Here is a 20475-nt window from a genome sequence, read left to right on the forward strand (position 1 = left end):
TGTTACTAAAGACGCAGGGGAGAGTGACTACTGGGAGGCAGCTGGTAGCCTCTGCCACAGACTCCTTACCTAAAAGGGATGTTGGGTTGTCTCTTGTTGGAGAGGAAGAGAACGCAGAACTCTCTTATATAGTCTCTTTGTTTCTGTGACTGGAAAGCACTTTTCCATTGCTATTGAAATGTCATCATGATGCTCCTCTTCCCCTCATAAAATAGATGCAGCTGACTAACGCGTTCTCATCAAAGCTTCTTGTACCCCAGTCGCTTCATGACTTGGTGACCAATTCCTTTTCCACTGGCCTAACGGTGACATTATAATCATTCATTTATGACTCCAGATTTTATAAGGGAAACTGAGGCCATTAGCTGGTGCTGAATGGCTTATCTAAGTCTCCTGAGCACCATCTTGCCCTTCAACATTCAAGTCAGTCTTCCCGATTACCTTGATGTCCATTCAGGCGAAGTCACAGTTAAGGATCCTTGCCTCAGCTCTAGCTTTAGCTGGTGTATTTTTTTTATTTTTTAAATCAACAGTGACAATTATTAATTTTTGAATCACTTAAATTTTTACTTTTCATATTTAGGGTTTAAAAACGTTTTTAGAACAATGTTTTTTGGACATAGCTTAAAATTGAAAAGTTATGAGGGGCTGTATAATGAAAAGTAAGTTATTCTTGCTTCTATGTCTCGTAGTTACTTGATTACTCTCCCCAGAGACAAACAGTATTTTCTGTTTGCACATTTATATATATATTTTATATTTTTCACAGCAATAGTATAGACATATATCATGCTTTTAGAATTTTTACCTATAGGCAGTTGGGAACCATCAACACTTAGTTTCCAAATTGTACTCTGAGGCACCCTAGGGTGCTACAGTGAGTTCACAGGTGCACCACAAGATATTTTTAACTCTTCAAGGAAACGACAGTGGTACTTGAACATTGCATGACCTATTTTAGTATATATGCTGCTGAAGCGAGCACAACATTGCATGACCTATTAACTTGCTGTAGTTTTACTATTTGAGTATCCTATAGTCCTTTCAGTGACTTCACCTCTTTGTGAAGCTGATTTTTCGGTGGTTTCTATGGCAAAAGGCAGGTACCATGTGAAGATAAATGTGGAACAGAAAATGAGGGAGGCAGTGTTAACATCTGATTCAAGAAGTTATGCAGTGCCCAACAGGTGCACACATAAGGGATTGTGGTTAAGAGTGAAATAAAACATTTCTTTCAATTTATGTATATTTTTTCAAATGGTTACTAAATCATTAGAACATAAATATTTATTAAGTTGTTTGGACCTAACTACTAAATAAACAGAGCCCTTAGGCATTTCTTTTGGCTTAGGGCTGCTGTGCAAAAATCGTTGGGATGCTTTACGCTGCTGTGTACTGAGAAAGTGGGTAGCTTTGTGTTAATGCTTTTAAGCTAGAGAGGGGATGCTATTAGATTGTCTTTTAAAAGATAACTTACAACAGTATGAGAGATTGTGAATTTTTGGGCTAAGCTGATTCAAAACTTACTGTTTTATGAGATGGAAGGAGAGAAGGGGGGAATATAAGGGGGTCCAGGATCTTCAAAGAATACTCCAGGACTCATGATGTGGTTCTGGCCTCATCTTACATACTTTTTTACAGTCAAGCTACAAATGTGTATAAATGTGTAAATACTTGCTAGTACATTTAATGCATATCTTTGGTATGTCATAAATAGTGTTAAATATTCACATTTTTATTGACTTCCCCTCCTTCCCACCACTTTCACAAGTAGGAGTAAATGAGTCAAGTTCTTTTGTGACTGATTGAAGAACTGTCACTAAACCTCAGAGAGCTTGAATTTCCACCTTTTTGGTTTTAGCCCTAGCATTCATACTTGATGAGAAGTAGGTTGAAAACAGAGCGTTTGTGAAAAATTCTAGGAGTGGGCCTGTTCAGAAAACTCAACTGTACCCAGTGAACTCCATTTTGCCATTTCCTTCTGAAGTAGGTCCCAGAACAGGGTCTGTGTTCAAGGAGATTTCCCCCACCTAGTGCAGATCTCACAGCACTAGAGCAGCCAAACTGCTTACCTGTGGGGTACAAACTAGTTAATCTGGTCAGGCTGGGAGAACTCTGAGCTGGGCGTCAGAGCCCTGGTCTGATACAGGGATCTTTTCTTCCATGGTGCTTCTTCCCAGCTTAGGCAAGTCACTTCTTGGAAATGGCTATGGTCCCAGCCACTTCTCCCAGGGATCTGAGAGGATCATTGAAGTAGAAGTGGGAAAAGATATTAAAAAAAAATTTTTAAGGGGCGCAGGTGGTTCAGTCAGTTAAGCATTGATTTCAGCCTTAAGTCATGGTCTCGAGGTTTGTGAGACCAAGCCCTGCATTGGGCTCTGTGCCGAGTGTGGAGGCTCATGCTCTCTCTCTCTCTCTCTCTCTCTCTCTCTCTCTCAAAAAATAAATAAAATAAAGACTAATTTTATTTATTTATTTATTTATTTATTTATTTATTTATTTATTTATAGATTTAGAAAAAGAGACCATCCAGGTATTGCCAGTTAATAGCCGTAGTGGAAAGTACCTGCTGGGAGAGGTTGGGTGGGGGTCCTAGTCCTACTGGTCCTTAGGGTATAATTTCTCTGTAGGTTCCTCAACCAGATATTTTGGGGAGTGGTAAGACTCTAATTAGAGAAATTTGGAAATTGTAGATTTATACTTAGGACTGTGGGGTCATATATATTTAGGAGAAACCGTAGATTCGTCCCTTAAAATCAGAGTGTAAGTTACTTCTGCTGACTCTTCTCTCATTTGGATAAAAATGTTTGGGAAAGATCATGTCCCCTTCCATCCCATTGAATTAAAAATAAAAACAGGGGCACCTGGGTGGCTCAGTCGGTTAAGTGTCCAACTTCGACTCAGGTCACGGTCTCACGGTCTGTAAGTTCAAGCCCTGTGTCGGGTTCTGTGCTAACAGCTCAGAGCCTGGAGTCTGCTTTAGATTCTGTGTCTCCTTCTCTCTCTCACTCTCCCCGACTTATACTCTGTTTCTCTCAAAAAATAAATAAACATTAAAAAAAAAATAAAAGCAACTCTAAACTAAGTGTAAAGAAGCTCAGCAAAGGGGTTACCTGGGTGGCTCAGTCAGTTAAGTGTCTGACTCGATCTCAGCTCAGGTCTTGCTCTCTCAGGGTCATGAGTTTAGTCTCTGCATTGGGCGTGAAGCCTACTTAGAAAAAGAAAAAAAAAAGCCCAGTAAAGTTCTGCTTTTTGCACAACAGCAGTTTTGCTTATTGCTAAACACATATCAGTTACCAATTAAATAAACCCCGAACCCACAACTACCCTTCTGATGCTCTTGCTTAGCTGTTGTCCGTAGCATATTGGGGTCTTTAACTTCCTGGAGTCTCCTTTCACAGACATTTACTGAGTGTGTGCTATGTGCTGGGTACTGTGCAGGGGCTGGGGGTATGTAAAGTGAATAAGACTGGTTTCCTGCTGTGACAGCTTACAGTCTGGAAGCATTTGAAGTTCATATCTTCTCCATACCGAGATTTCATAGAAGGATCCCCACCAGATGTCATGGTCTTTCTGAAACTTGTTTCAGGATTGCTTTGCAGCTGGGTAACCAAAGGGAAGGGGAGGCACTTTTGATTATGTTGGTTGTCAGGAATGTAGACAAGGTGTTGATGGTGATGATGGTGGCTGCTGTCTGTGGAGCCCCTAATACCTGCCAGATCCTATATTAGATGCCTTAGAACCTTATCTTGTTTAATCTTTTCAACAATCTTTTGGGGGTACATAACATTATTCATAGCTTGCTCCTGAGGAAAATGAACTTGGAAAGAATTTGCCCAGGATTACATAGTTAGTAAATGACAGAGCAGGATTTTTTTTGGACTTAGTTTGTCATTGTGTTTGGCCAGGTAAGATTTGACTTAGCATTCAGTGAGTGTGTTTTCTGTGGACAAGAGGCACTTAGATAATATGTTATATGAGCCGAATATGTACACAAAAACAAAAGGGTTGTACTTTGGTTCCTTAAAATTGTCATAAAAGATATAATAAAGATTAAAGAATAGAAAAAAGCCCACACACTCACTGTTTTCATTTGTTCAGGTTTCCTTCTATTGCTTGTCTGTGGGCATAACTTTTACAAAGTTGTCATTACCATGAAGATGAATTTTGTATTTTTAACATTGCCATAGGATAAATATTTCCATGTTTCTACATAGTCTAAATAAATATTTAAATAATATTCTGTTGGGTTCAACACTATTCTCATTGAACATTTAGGTTCTAATTTTTAAAATTATAGATATTGGGGCATCCGAATTTTTATTACATGTAGAAATGTCTGTGAATCATTTCCTTTAAATAAATGCCTTTAGTGACTTTAAAAAAAATTTGAAGATCTAATTGCTTTTATTAAATGATTCATGAATTGGGCATCATTCCATCTAGCAAATAACACCTTTAGTGACTTCTTAAATTCTTAGAATCATCTTTGACATTGCTTTTTGTCAACTTGAACTCTTACAGCTATCTAATAATGTTGGTTATTTCTTTATTTTGATATTTCTGATTCTTAGTATTTGGACCTTTTATTAAAAATTATTGAGACTGTGTTTCCCTGTATCTCATTTTCCGCTTAACACTGCCTTCCTTTTGAGAATTCAGGAGCAGCGCTGTATACAAAAAGATACTAAGTTTGTGATTGGAGGCAAACAAGAAGGTAATAACAGAACCTAGATCCTTTGGTTCTCAGGCAGCTGCTTCGTCTGGGAAAATAACTTCTTCCTATCTATAGACCCATGTTTGTGTACCTGTTTATGTGTGGTGTGAGTGGAATATGGCTCAATCGCTCTTTGTCACCATAGTTCCAAACATCTAAATATACAAACATGATCTGGGATCCTGGCATCCATGTGAATGTAAGGCTGAAATGTCCAAGGAAATACTGTGACAAGACATTTCCTTGAGCCTTCACCTAACCTTTAGCAGAGATTAGCCAAGCAGATAGGTGATGACTTGATAAATAACAGGCTAGAGGAGCTCAGTTTTCTTACTGGAAATTCTGCACAGCCTGAGGACAACAGGACTAGTTATATTATGGAGTTTTCCCCTCTGGTTTACAATGCAGTATTTTAATAACTCCTAGAGGGGGAAGGGGACAGAGAGAGAGAGACGGAGACAGAGAGAGGGAGGTTGACATTTTATTTTTAAAAAATAGCCCTCATTCATTGACTACCCGTTATGTGCCTGATCTCTTGTCTACAATTTCTTACATACCCTTGTATAAACTGTGTGAGGTAAGAGCTGTTATCTCCATTCTACACGTGAGGAAACTAAGGTTTAGAGAGTTTGTGACTTGCTCAAAGTTACATTAAATTTTGGAGCTGGGATCGAACCTTGGGTTATCACTTCTGAAATCCTGTGCTTTCTTCCATCTTACAGTGTTATGAAAGACATTCCAACCCATTCTTACGCAATCAGGAGCCTGGTACCCGGCAAATCATAATTAACAATTTATTCCTTTAAAAATCTTTAAGAATTGAATATCTAGCACGTGTATCTGTTTTAATTGTAAAGCTTTATGATAGGACTCAGTCTTTATACATCTGTCACTTATTAGTAAGTATTCACAACTTAGGAAAGATGGTAGACCTACATTTACTCCTGGTTTGGGGCAGATGGATGGTTGTCAGAGGAGGGAATCGTAAATGTCATGACCTTTGTCACTGCTGTGGATTTCTGGCTTTCCCAGTGAGTGCTGCCTTGGTGTAGAATGTTTTCTCTTCACTTCTTGTTCTTTGTTTTTGTTTTCTCCTCAGATCTAGATACTGATGACGATTTAAATAGCGACGATTATGAATATGAAGATGAAGCCAAACTTGTTATATTCCCAGACCACTATGAAATAGCACTACCAAATATTGAGGAGTTACCAGCCCTGGTCAGTGAGTGTGCACGGCTGCTAGCTAGATGCGCGTGACTCTCTGTGTCAGGTGTGTGTGCGTGTGCGGTGTGTGTGCATGTGGAGGTGGGGAAGGAGGGTTGAATGAGAGAAGAGGAGAATGAGCACGATCATGAGCATACTGCTTCTTCTCTGTGAAAGGGTCTTGCAGGGTGAGGTCTCAGTAGTGTTGGGCCAGATACCCTTTGCTGTGCGTTACTCCCGGTGCTGTACAAACATTGGGTTGGCCTCCCCCCAGGTGGCCTGGCTCCCCACTCCTGCTCCGTGAGCTGGTCCCCTGTCTCCCCACCAAGGTGGGCTGGCCTCCGCCAGGCGAGCTGGCTTCTTGCTACTTGTAGTTCACAGTCTGTTGCTTAGATTTTCACACTGTGCCCCTGAGATATGCAGGGGCTGCTGGAGAGGGGTGTCTTCTCGTGAGAAGAGTGGCTATATTTTTATATCTTCTGCATGTTAGCCCTCTGTGTGAGATTTTGTTTGGGGGAGAAATAAGGACTTCTCTGCCAAAACAACCGCAACACGATTATAAAAATAACCAAACGTTTACAAATCACAAGTCTGCGGGAGCTCTGTGGTAATGTGAGACTCCTTGAAAGTTTTGTTCCTCATGAGGACTAAGATTACTTTCTAGGTTTTAACATTTAGATTTAGTGGTGGATTTCTTTTCTCTTCCCTTCCCTTGTTTTTTGTTTTCTTTTGTTTTCTTTTTTTTTTGTGTGTGGAATGACTTTCATCTTCCTGAGCAGTTGTGAGGAAGCCAGGTTCTGTTTTAGTTTGAGGCTGTGAAGGGGCGTGGAGCTCCTACAAGGACACAACTGTGTTTCCTGTTCTTTCCTGTATTGTCTCCCTCACCCCATCCTTCTCTGCTTTGTTCTCTTCCCTTTCTTTTCCTCTTTTCCAATCCGTGCATACCCCGAATTGTCAGAGGCTGGCCACCAGTAGTAGTGGGGTCAGGGTCAGTTGAGTTTAGGTATGCTAGTTCTTTTTTTTCCCCTCCTCACACTCCAGAACAAAAGCCAGGTGTTTAGGTCCCGGAATCTTCAGGACATTGTGTGACTCTGTGTCCACAGCCACCTGCTCACTTGCCTCTGCCAGGAGGGGGAGGGTGTTTGTGCTTGGGGTTCCCATGTCATTAGGGACCAGGTTTCTACCATACAACCTCTTTTGCCCCTGACCTACTTTATCCCTAAATACAAGACCACAGAAATGAAAATGTTGTGTATTTACCTATTGTAGTTCTTTCCTTTAATTATTATATGTGACCTGTCCTTTTTAGTGCTAAGTGCAAAGTGTTTAGCAGTGCACAGAGAATTAAATTACCTCTCCTTTCTCCAGTTCCCTGTGTTGACTCATGTGGCTGTTACCAAGGATAAAATATGAGTGGGCAAAATGGTCTTACCTCGTCCCATTACCTGAAATTATATACTAAAGCTTGTATCTCCATGATACTGAGAGTACTTACTGCCTGCCCTTGTTTAATAAAACTCTTATGTCTGCTGTCGGAAAAGAAAGAAAGAAGCACATTGTGAATAAATGCCATGAGAAATAGTTTTTCTCTCGCTCACTTATGAAGGAAAAGTCTGTGTGAAAAAAGTTGATAAAAGAGCCTTTAAGTGTTTTTTAATTATTCTTATATTCACAATATACTTTGATCTCACTCACTTAAGAAGGAAAAGTCTGTGTGAAAAAAGTTGATGAAAGAGCCTTTAAGTGTTTTTTAATTATTCCTGTATTCACAATATAATTTGAAGTGTGAATACTTTTAGTTAAAATTGAAGTGTCATAGGAATCTGAATCCAGCAATAAATGTTATAATTTTTAACACAGAATCTTTTAGAATTAAGAAATACTTAAAAAGAATTTTTAAAAAAGGGGAGAGGGAGGATTATTTGGAAGTTGGGGTGGAGAGATTGAAGGAAACACCTGTATTTATCTGATGGTAAAATAATAGGATTTATTTATTTATTTATTTAAACCTAGTTCCTGTATTTTCTTTTTATGCTTCTGCTACATATTTGGTGTTTGATATCCTCTTTTTAAGCTTTTAAATTACAAACATTATTGAGCTCAAAATCACCCAACCAGATGACTCTTGCTTCATCTTTTGAGCTTCTCAGCACAGAAAAAATTGCGTTTAAGATAGGAACTCCTTGGATGGTCCCGGACAGTTAAACCACCTCTCAGTGATGCAGAGTTCACAGACACATAGCATTTGAAGCTCAGTAGGGATCTTACAGCCTGAAATCCAATGCCACATTTTAGATATCAGGAACTCAAGTAGTGGTGTGCTTGTAAATATTTAGCAACCAGCTCCCTGGGGGAAAAGCCCTGCTTTGTAGTGTTTGATGATTTCCATGGTGTAAATATTCCCACCATGGCTGATTTCAGGCTAACATGATGTCTCTGAATGCAGTGTTGAAAAGAGAACGCGCAGTAGCACACCATTTTACAGAATTTCCACTAGTCACGTAACGTAGATGTAAATAACCTCAAGAGCACACGGAAGATTGGAAGTTATAGTAGAACAAGAAGTGAAGAGTTTTCAATATTTGTTATCTTTTAAAAATGTATTTTACTTAATTGTAAGTTTTTGTAATTTAATTACAAAACTAATGGCTGTGCTTAACAGCCGTCTTGCAGAATTTCTTAAAATTTAACAATCAATTTTGTAAGCCAGTTTGAGTCAGTTCCAGAACACTACTGAATTTGAAGCCTATGGAGACCTGGGATGGAGCCAGGACTAGTATCACGTTCTTTCTCTTCACTCTGGACAATAAATCCAGGGAACCAAAGAAAGATAATTCATAGTATAATTACAGGATAATGGATTCTGATCTTCAGCTGTGATCCATACAAAGGGTCACTAAAGTGATTTCAGATGATACTCTGAAAACACTAGATCAGTGTTTTATAGTGGCCCAGAAGTTTAAGGTTATTTTGTTGAATGTCACCAAGAAGCGTATTCAAAGAAAAGAGAGAATATTATAGTCAAATCTTGGTCAACATTATTGTGCATTGCAAACCAGAGCACTTTAAAAAGATCTAATGGGGTGGAGAAGATTCAGAGGAGGACAGGGAAGGGATTGAGGTAGTCATTGAAGCAACAAAGAGATTGTAATAACAGACCAGACTAAAAAAGATTCGGATGTGTAGTTAGAAGTGCTAAGGCAGCACAGAAGTGTTAAGGCAGTCCAAACCCATAGAATCAGGAAGGGGGTTTATGGTGACCTCAGCTCTGTTTTCTAGGGTCATTCCTGGAATGAAGTGGGAGATGAATTTTGATAATTGAAAGAAAAGACTAATTGTATTGTATAAAAGTGTTTGTAGTGAGAGATGAATGGGAATATCTCTTAAATTTTTTCTTTAATGTTTATTTTTGAGGGAGAGAGAGACAGAGAAAGACAGAGAGAGACAGAGCATGAGGGGGGGAGGGGGGGAGACACAGAATCGGAAGTAGGCTCCAGGCTCTGAGCTGTCAGCACAGAGCCCAATGCGGGGTTTGAACTCACGAACCATGAGATCATGACCTGAGCCAAAGTCCGACGCTTAACTGACACAGCCACCAGGTACCCCAGGAATATCTCTTTAATAGGTTTAGATATATTTATGGATGCCTGACGTGTAATGGAGTATAAGCTTTTTAAAAAAAAATGTTTATTTATTTTGAGAGAGAGAGAGAGAGAGAGAGAGAGAGAGAGAGAGAGAATGAGAGTGCGAGAGAGAGCAAGCCCATATGAGCCAGGGAGGGGCAGAGAGAGAGGGAGAGAATCCCAAGCAGGCTCCATGCTGTCAGCACAGAGCCTGATGTGAGACTCGATCTCAGGAACTGTGAGCCGGAATCAAGAGTTGGACGCTTAACCAACTGAGCCACCCAGGCGCCCCGGAGTATGAGTTTTTTTGAAGGCAGAGACCTCTTCCTTATTCCTGACTGTGTCATCACTTGGTAGTACCTTGCAGTTTTATGCCACAGAAGGATAGGATTTGATGTTCACAGCAGACCGCTCTGGCTGCTATGCAGAAGAGGGGCAGGAGTAGGAGAAAGGAAACTGCAAGGAGGCTGCTGTGTAGCCGTCTAGGTGAGCTGTCTTAGTGGCTGGGACAAGAGGAGTGTGGTTGAAGTTGAGAAGAGGAAGGTTCCAAATAGAGTTTCTATGTAGGAGTGATAGGAACTGCTCATGGTTTGGGTGGGGGTGGATGGCAGCTGAGGGAACTTCCTTCCTTGTCTCTTAATGAATTCTAGGGCCACCCAGGGGAAAATACTCTGCATGAAGTTCAGCTAATTGTGTGGGATCTTAGTGATGTAGAATACAAACCTAAATTGAAAAAAAACCCATTAAAACCATTCAGTGGCTTTTATTATATTCAGAGTTGGGCATTCATCGCCACTATCTCATTGTAGGATATTTTCATTAGCCCGCAGCCATCACCCCTCAACCTGTCATCCCTCCCAGCCTCTGGCAATTACTAGTCTACTTTCTGTCTCTGTGGAACTGCGTGTTCTGGACGTTTCATATAAATGGAATCATACGATGTACATAGTTCTTTGTGGCTGGCCTTTTTTAAACCTTACATATATTTTCAAGATTCACTCATGTTGTAGCATGTATCAGGACTCCATTCTTTTTCATTGTTGAATTTCCATTGTGTAGACATATGATATTTTATTTATCCACTTATCATTAACAGGCATTTGGGTTGTTTCTGCTTTTTGGATGTTATAAATAATACTTCTGTGACATATGTGTACAATAGTCTTTGTATGGGTACATATTTTCATTTATCTAGAATACATACCTAGGAGTTGAATGCTAGGTTATATGGTAACTCTGTTTAACCATCTGATGCCTAGGTATCATTTGAGGAGCTGCCAAACTGTTTGCCAAAGTGGCTGTACCATTTTACATTCCCACCAGAATATTTTTTTTTTTTTCAACGTTTATTTATTTTTGGGACAGAGAGAGACAGAGCATGAACGGGGGAGGGGCAGAGAGAGAGGGAGACACAGAATGGGAAACAGGCTCCAGGCTCTGAGCCATCAGCCCAGAGCCCGACGCGGGGCTCGAACCCACAGACCGCGAGATCGTGACCTGGCTGAAGTCGGACGCTTAACCGACTGCGCCACCCAGGCGCCCCCAGAATATGTTTTTAAAGACAGCTAGAGATAGTTTTTATAGCATTAAGTAAATGGCAAATGTGGTGATAAGGCATATGTCCAGGATCATAACGGTTTGGGAGAAAGCAGAGAATTTGCATCCCCTTCCCCTGTGGTCAGTTGGTGCCAAGCTGGACATCACAGATTTGCTCATGATGTCGACTGATCTGGCACAGAGACACCTAGGCCTGTCCCCATCCAGGGTCACATTTGCACCAGATTAAGAAATGGAGCCGTGCTGCTTGCATTCCATTCAAATGCCCTTGACCACATGCCATTGTGTGATGCGTTGAGGATATTGGATATCTGGGTGTATATTTGTTAGGAGGAAAACACACTAGTTGGGTAAATCCTAGGCATTCCTGTAGCTAATGTCACTCTTGTAAATTGTTCGCCATATACTTTTCACTCAGCTTGCTAAGAAATCGTTAAATCTGACTCCTGTGCTTGGGTTTACAAACTGGATTTGGTTTCTTGCTATCTTGTGTCATTATCAATAATATTGCACACGCCAGGTTAGGGATTAAACCTAGCTAGATTCATGGAGAAAGTGCTGGAATTAGCTAACGAGGATCTTGCTTTTATGGCAACTGCTGTTTGAATTTTCTTGGATTAGCCTGTATTTATTAATAAAGTTTTAAATTTGTTTTCTAGAAGTTGATGTTCTCTCAAACTGTTTTTACATATGATACCTGGGTTTGTCTTACAGGTAACAATTGCTTGTGATGCAGTTCTCAGCTCAAAATCTCCATATAGAAAGCAGGACCCAGACACATGGGAAAATGAATTGCCAGTATCCAAATATGCCAATAACCTTACCCAGTTGGACAATGGAGTCAGGATTCCTCCAAGGTGAGCATCAGCTAGTGAAATGGAACTTTACCCCTTAAAACTGGGCAAAGGAATATTTACTTTTCTACCTTTTCTCTGAATTAGCAGTTACACATATTTTTACCAGATGCCTCTGATTAAAAATGAGCTCAAAATTCTTTCTAAAAATATCTTTACCTTTGTAGATTCTGAACATGTCGAACCCATACCCCTGAGCCCATCCCACCCCTAGGTTTCCAGTGGCAGGTACCTGCAACTCTTTGCTTGAGGGCTTTCTCTGGCTGCTTGAGGCTAGGTAGGCCTGGCCATGTATCAGTTAGAAATGCCACAGAGTTGGGGCGCCTGGGTGGCTCAGATGGTTAAGCATCCGACTTTGGCTCAGGTCATGATCTTGTGGTTTGTGGGTATGAGCCCCATGTCAGGCTCTGTGCTGACAGCTCAGAGCCTAGAGCCTGCTTTGGATTCTGTGTCTCCCTGTCTCTCTGCCCCTCCCCTGCTCATGCTCTGTCTCTGTCTCTCTCAAAAATGAACATTAAAAAAAAATTTAAAAAATTAAAAAGAAATGCCACAGAGTTAATGTTCCTTCCTATCCTCCTGGAACAGCCCTCAAAACCTCAACCAGTGGCTGTGGAGTGGATGGATAAATACCCTGGACCCTTACCCCTTGAGTGGGCCTATCTCCTGGAGTTCCCCAACTGGACTGAGCCCTAGTTGCCCATGATGGTCATCTTGTTGACAAGCCTGGACTGACTTCCTGACCTTTCCAGTCTTATGTTCTTACAGTGCTTCTTGGGATCACCTCCTAAACAAGCTATTTACATTCAGATCTTTGTTTCAGAGTCTGCTTCTAGGGGACCCGAACTTATAAAAGTCTTTGGTTGTCTCATTTTTGGCTGGAATATTCTTTGGTCTACATTAGCATCTCCTATCAGGTCTGTTGTGTTTCAGAGGCAGGTACTCGAGACAAAGAGTGGATGGATTAGGAGGGTGTCTAGTCTTGTTGAATCCTGCCTGTACTGAATTCCCATTCTGTGTGGTCTTAGGGGAAGACAGGCTACTTCTGGGCCTCAGTTTCTCCCTTTGACAATGGGTCTGGTAATACTGATTCGGAAGGGTGTTTATTAGAATTAGGAGATCAAACTTCTGGAGAATTAGGTGATCAAACTTCTGGAAGGTACCTAGCACATACCCGACACTTAACCTTCAGTGAAGTTGACATTCTTTCTACTTAATACAGATTTACTGTGTAGTAGTATTTGTTTAAACTAGTTTTACTAAGTGTGGCTAATGCTTTAGAACTTTACATGTTTATATACATGGGATCCTTAGTATCTTAGATTTACGTATTATTTATTAGTGTCCCTCACGTTGGAATTTTAAGGAAATGACCTCCCCTCCCAACCTCAGGTTCTATGTCAGTTTTCTAAGGTAAAACCCATTGTGGAGGCAGACGGTACTGATTGGTCCTGCTGCTCTGAGAGGGGTGACATTAATATTTTGAAGGGAGAAAAGGAGGAAAGAAGCACTGGTTTCTGTTGTCCACTGACCGTTTCCTGTGACCCCCAGCTTGAGACACTCTGTTTTCTTAGATGTTAATTTTCTAACTATGCTCTAAGTTCTGGCCATACCAACTGCTCTTCAATGACTTTTTCAGTGGTTGGAAGTGTGCCAGGTGTGACCTTCGGGAAAACCTCTGGTTGAATCTGACCGATGGCTCCGTGCTGTGTGGGAAATGGTTCTTTGACAGCTCTGGGGGCAATGGCCACGCGCTGGAGCATTACAGAGACATGGGCTACCCTCTGGCTGTGAAACTGGGAACCATCACTCCTGACGGGGCAGGTGAGTGTGTCTTTACTGACCTGGGGAACTTGCAGTGGCTCCGTCTTCATTTAATCAGTGCCTTCATTCCCAGGGTGGAGGGTGGAGGGTGGAGGCCATGACATAGCTCATGTTTGAATCTTGATTCTGCTTCGTACTAGCTGTGAGGTCTTGGGCAAGTTTTCAAATACTTCTCAGCTTCAAGTTCCTCATCTTGAGGATGATCAGGGCATCTCCCTCATAGGGGAGGGAGGCTAATGTGTATAAAGTATTTAGCCCAGTTCATACAGTTAAGGCCTTAATAAAAGTTGCTACTGTTCACTCTTATTATTATCTTTTTGTATATCTCTTGGTTAAGAGGACAGGGGTAGGAACCAAGACCTGTGAAGTGAACAGGGATAATCAAACCACAGTAGAGGGAAGCCCTAGAATTCATTAGGGGTTAGTATCGTTTCAGGAACAAATGGGTTCATTATGGAGAAGAGGGGTTTTAAAGGCTGTTGTGTGACATCAGCTGGCAGCAAAGGGTTGGATTTGGTTCCTGCTTGTACTGTCAGCTTCAGAGTTGGCTGTCTTTATGCTCTCACACTGTATGCTCTCAAGTGTTACTTTTTGGCCACGTTTGTTTAGTTAATTCCATCTACCATTTTGTGATGGAAAAGGGAAATCATATCAGGATCAATAACAAGAAACTTAAATACTGAGCAATGGCCATAAGAATCCATCTTGTAAGTGTCATTGAAAACGTTTACTAAGCATAGATCTGGACCAACAGCTAGGTCAGTCTTCTTCATCTTTCTAAGCTTTAGTCTCTGTTTCTTCTTCATTTTAAGGTAAGATGATTTTTTTAAGAGACGTACAAAGACATTTGTCTTTTCTTCTGTTCTCTTTCTAGGACTGAGTTAGCCTGCTTCAGAGTTAATGGTTAGGGTGTTTTCACCAAATGTGGCATACTTCTTGTCTACCATGCCTTTTCCATCAAACAGGTTTTGTTTTTCATTTGTTTTATAATTGAGGGCTGACAGTTTAGTCATGTCAAGACCTTTTGATTCACATTTTGGATTATTTTCCTGCTTCCACAGTTAGTGGACTAATGTTTAACTCATTAGAGATAAGTAGCTGCAAAAGTCCCAATTCCTGGTCCCAAACCTTCCTCCCACAAATGGATAAACCTCTCCACAAGCCAGGTTGAATCCTAAGAATTCTAGGATCTGAAGGAGAAATTCAGGACGTGAAGTTGGGTTGGGGGTTACAGCAAGTTTCTTACAGGTCTTCCCTATGTTGAATGACTGCTGTATGAGGCAACCATCATTGTCCTTTTAGGGGGCTACAGAGGGAAGGGTTTATAATGTAGGAATTCTAATGGGCAAAATTGCAAGGGGAGAATAATTTGGATGTGTCTTATTTCTATGTTGTTTTTTATAGTGCTTTGATAATACCAGTTATTAGAAGTCCAGTTCTCAGAACAACCTAAGACTACAACTATTTGTATACATGGCTTAGTTCTCAAATTTCAGTTGTTTTAGGGCAGAGCTCTGTCTTACTCATCTTTGGGTTCTGTATGAAATCTTACACATGGTATGCCCAAATACTTTTGTTAAATAAACCAATTGGTATGTAAGTATTTAAATAATTAAATTCTATTTAAATGTATGCTAATAATAAAGGCAGGGGTTAATTCTGTTCTCTGTGCATCTTTAAATTTCCAGAAGCCTTTTTTCCGCATGACACTTACTTTCAAACTATGATTTAGAGTACATCTAAAGCTTTTTTCCTTACAGCTTGAGGAAGGAATGTTTTATATTTGCCCCTTGATTAGACAAGAAGCAGATATTTAGTGTAACATATTTAGAAAACAGAAAAGCTTAGAGAAGTAAATAAAAATCACTAGTAATACCATTTGGCAAATCACTTCTAACATTTTGGGTATTTCCTTTTAGATTTTTGTCCATGTTTTAAGGCCTTGATAAATTCTTTCCTTAAAATTTTTTAATTAACATTTTTAGAAATTTTATCTATTTGGGAGAGAACACGAGTGCACAAGTCGGGGAGGGGCAGAGAGAGAGGGAAGAGAGAGAGAATTCCAAGTAGGCTCAGTGCTGTCAGTGCAGAGCCAGATGTGGGGCTCAAGCTCATGAACTGTGAGATCATGACCTGAGCCAAGATCAAGAGTTAGAAGCTTAACTGACTCAGCCACCCAGGTGCCCCAAGGCCTTGATCAATTCTTACACAACACTCAACAGCACCCTCAACCCCTGCCCCACATTTTTACAAAAATGGAATCATAGTGTATAAAATTTTATTCCTTATTTTCCTCTATTTAACATTAAGTATGTATATATTCCATGTTATTAAATATTCTTCAATAAATATTCTATGATAGTTCCATAAATTATTTCACTATTCTTCTATGAGTTGTTATAATTTTTTTGCTATTCTGATGAGTGTCCTTACATATATGGAAATCTTTGGATGTTTGTCTAATGATATATTTAGGATAAATTCTTATGGACAAGGATTGATCCTTTTACATTTTCAGTTGCTGAATTTCTTTAAACAGTCATAGTAATTTACTTCTCAGGGTATGAGAATACTCATTTTAGCCAATCTTTGACAACTTTCAGTATTCACAATTTCTTTTAAATGTTTATTTATTTTTGAGAGAGAGAGAGCAAGCAGGAGAGGGGCAGAAAGAGAGGAGGACAGAGGATCCTAAGCAGGCTCTGCGCTGACAGCTGAGAGCCTGTCATGGGGCTTGAACTCATGAACCGTGAGATCGTGACCTGAGCTGAAGTCAGACGCTTAACCAACTGAGCCACCCAGGTGCCCCAAGTATTCACAACTTTTAAAAACCTTTGCTAATCTTGTATTTTGTTTTGTTTTGCATTACTAGTAAGGCTAAACATTTTTCATAGTAATTTTGGCCATTTGTAGTTCTATTTGTGAATTTTGTTGGTTGATTTTCTAGTAGTGTATGTGTAGGTGTTCCTTATTTGTTTAAAAAAAACTCTTTAGCTACTAAGAATATTAATTCATTATCTGCCACAGTTAAGTGCTTTTTTTGGTTTTGTTTTGTTTTTTTTTAAATGTTTGAGAGAGAATGCGTGCCTGCACATGCAAGTGGTGGAGGGGCAGAGAGAGAGAGAGAGAGAGAGAGAGAGAGAGAGAGAGAGAGAGATTGAGAGATATTCCAAGCAGGCTCTGTGCTGTCAGCACAGAGCCCTACTTGGGACTCAATGTCACTAACGGGGAGATGATGACCTGGGCCCAAATCAAGAGTTAGACGCTTAACTGACTGAGGCACATGGGTTCCCCTGTTTTTTTTCGTAGAGGAGGGACAACTTTCAGGGTTTTGCCTCTCATGTAATTGAGAACATTTGAATAAGTACTTCTGTTTCTTTTTAAAAAAATTTTTTTTTCAATGTTTTTTTTTTTTTATTTATTTTTGGGACAGAGAGAGACAAAGCATGAACGGGGGAGGGTCAGAGAGACAGGGAGACACAGAATTGGAAATAGGCTCCAGGCTCTGAGCCATCAGCCCAGAGCCCGATGCGGGCTCGAACTCATAGAGCGCGAGATCATGACCTGGCTGAAGTCGGACGCTTAACCAACTGCGCCACCCAGGCGCCCCTAAGTACTTCTGTTTCTATCATAGAAGGCATAAGACAACCAGCGATGTAGATCATATAGCTTGTGATGAGGGTTCTTGAATTGATTCACCTGCAATAATGTTCACTTTTTGAAGAAAGATCAGGGTTTTGATTTCTGCTTGCCTTATGCAGTGTTGCACAATGATTATTTTTAGTCTAATTATCATATTAGTTTACGGATGTATCAATTTTAGTTTCTTTTAAGTCTGTTTAATAGATTGCTAACTATAACTCATTTATTTTAAAGTCAAATAAGTTAATGAAAACATACCTGAAGTTTGCTTTAATGTCTGATGATGAGCCTTGTGGACATTGAGGCCTAGGAGGGTATGGTGCCCCCTGTCTAGGGTGGCCACCTCCTGGTGAAGGTACCACTGCCAAGGGTCCCATTTCCATATTCGCTGGGTTCATCGAGGCTAATTCAACTCACAAGAAAGTGTTTATTTTTTAGTTTATAGTGAGAACCACAACTGCCTGTAAGTGGGATGTTTATGTTGGCTTGACCAGTACATTCCTTCCCTGTGGGGAGCTGACTTATATTTAGAATATTGCTTAGTGCACATGGAATCCAAGCAGGTTGCGGACTCAAGTATTTAATGGCAATGTGATCTGATCATCTGGTTTCCTTCTCCCCAATAAGGATATACCTGTTCAGTGAGAAACTCCTACTCACCTTGAGGTCACAACTTAGAATTAGTTCTTCCAAGAAGCCTGGACCATGCAAGCTAGGCCATTGTGGTGGCATGGGTAGTAAAAATGGGCCCCGTATTAAATTCCATTCTGGGTTTCCATGGGTACAGCGACAAACCAAGAAACAGATCACTGTACAAACAAACAAGTAAAAAACTTTCCTCTATGGGAGGAGACATTGATTTGGCAAAGCAAGGATGAGGTTCTTGGTAGGAAGGGACTGAGGAAGGACAGAGACAGGAGAGGGTGTTTTGTTCTTCTGTTGTGAAACTAGTTTACCTAAGAAGAAGCTATAATGCCTTGGTGGCTGCAGGAGAAGCTTCTGGAGATGCCCACAGCAGCTGTGAAATAGCCTGTCCCACCAACCCCTGTGCCAACTCAGTACATCTCAGGATGGTCTTTCCTGAGTCCATTTCACATTTTTTTTTTCTATGACTACATGTCACATGTCATTTATAAATTCTTCATGATTGCCAAAAGGGTCACAGTTCCTTTTTAGATTTCTTATATGTTACTCACAGAACTGTTTTTATCATTGTGGTAAAAAATAACTATCATGTCTGACCAAATCTTTGGAGCAGTTAATGACTGGAGGTAGGAAACATTAATTTCTCATTATGGCATGAGCCTAACAACAACTATAGAGTGCTGTGTGATGTTCACTTATTTCAAAATCCTAAGCCAATGCCATCAGTTCAGTTCTGGCAATTTTATTATTTTCTAATAAAGTTCAAATAATTAGAGTCTTAAACTCTTTAAGTCTTCAAAACTGTTTCATTAGTTAATAATAACCAAAGTGAAAGTGCCTAGGGAATGTCATTTTCACCTCCCAGCTAGTATTTGAGTGGCACTTTTTTGTTACTTGCCATAGATTAAAAAATATTATTTATATATTTGTTTCAAATTATTAGTTTAAAGATTTTTGTTGGTGTTTTTAGTATTTAAACTTTTGGGGAAGTATTTCTTTGTTTGTTTCTTTCTTTATTTCTTTCTTTCTTTTGAGGGGGATGTTTTTCTTGATTGGGCTGGGGATTTTGTCCTTTGTTTTGCTTTTGAGAACATGGAGTTGTACTAAAGAAAGAATATAAATGAAGGCTGCCTACCTACAAGTTAAAATGGGTCCCTAGAGGAAGAGGGATAGCAGAGAAAGCTATACAACATTTAATCTATTAATAATAGAAAGACTGAATTCCTTTGGTGGCCATGAGTCTCCACATGGGTCAGAAGGTTACCATAGTTTCTGTGTGTGTGTGTGTGTGTGTGTGTGTGTGTGTGTGTGTGTGTGTATTTATTTATTCTCCCTGTGATGTTCCAAAGAGGAGGAACCTCTTTGGACAGTCTGTCTTTTCCTGTTCTAGAGAATGCTATCTTTTTAAAAAAATTTTTTTAATGTTTATTTATTTTTGAGATAGGGACAGAGTATGAGTGGAGGAGGGAAAGAGAGAGAGGGAGACACAGAATCCAAAGCAGGCTCCAGGCTTTGAGCTGTCAGCACAGAGCCCGACATGGGACTCGAACCCATGAACCGTGACATCATGACCTGAGCCGAAGTTGGGTGCTTAAATGACTGAGCCACCCAGGCACCCCAAGAAATTGTGATTTTTGACTCTTCATTCCTGTTAAGGGCTTGTGATGATGCTTCACCAAGTCTCTGAGTCTCCTGAGAGATCTAAGGAAATAGAATGGCACAGAGAAAAAAGTACTGGGGGGGGGGGTCAGGATACCTGGGTTCTGAGCCACCTGTGGGGTTTGAGGCCAATTATTTAACCATATGAGCCTCTTTTCCTCACCTGCAAAATGGGCCTGAAGATATCTGTTCCCTCTCCCACAATTGCACTGCTGTGTCAGGACACCGAAGACAGTAGTTTGGAAAGCTTTTGGGGTTATTTGCCAAGAAGGCCAAGATGCTAATCCCTCAGGCTCTGGTGCCCAGGGACCGGGCCTGGGGTGGCTGGAACCTCCTGAGTTACCCTGCTGTGCCACATGCATCCTCATTTTCTGTGTGTGCTATGAGGTGGACGCATTTGGGAAGTACTGAACAGTCTTCACTAAATCTCTCACCAGTGGGGTGTGGACACTAACATTGGAAAGAAGGGATGAAGCGGCAGGTGGGAGGTGGAAGTTGGTGAGCTGGTAGGTCTGAGACCATAGAGGATTCCACAGGCAGAATTTTGTTTTGTCTTGGACTTAAAACCTCACCCCAGCCATTCAGCTGCTCCCCAGCGCCTGTGCGTTCCCTTTGTTCCCTCCCAGCCTCCCCCTGCCGTGGCAATCAATTGTTAGGCATTTACATCTGTTTAGTTTCAATTATTTTAACTTTAGATGCTGCTTTTTAATTTTTTTGTTTCAGAAATCCTTTTTTTATTTTATCATTTTTT

At 40.5% G+C, this 20475-nt stretch overlaps 1 protein-coding gene across 1 annotated transcript in view; it reads left to right on the plus strand.

Moving 5' to 3' along the window:
* Nucleotides 1-20475, plus strand: part of USP13 (ubiquitin specific peptidase 13) — a 119904-nt gene that overhangs the window by 38918 nt on the left and 60511 nt on the right. Inside the window, exons 4-6 of the mRNA XM_047874640.1 lie at nucleotides 5817-5938; nucleotides 11818-11960; nucleotides 13594-13778. Of these exons, the coding sequence (XP_047730596.1) occupies nucleotides 5817-5938; nucleotides 11818-11960; nucleotides 13594-13778 (450 nt within the window). The remainder of the gene's footprint in view (nucleotides 1-5816; nucleotides 5939-11817; nucleotides 11961-13593; nucleotides 13779-20475) is intronic.

Source organism: Prionailurus viverrinus, chromosome C2, assembly GCF_022837055.1.
Source record: "Prionailurus viverrinus isolate Anna chromosome C2, UM_Priviv_1.0, whole genome shotgun sequence".
NCBI lineage: Eukaryota > Metazoa > Chordata > Mammalia > Carnivora > Felidae > Prionailurus > Prionailurus viverrinus.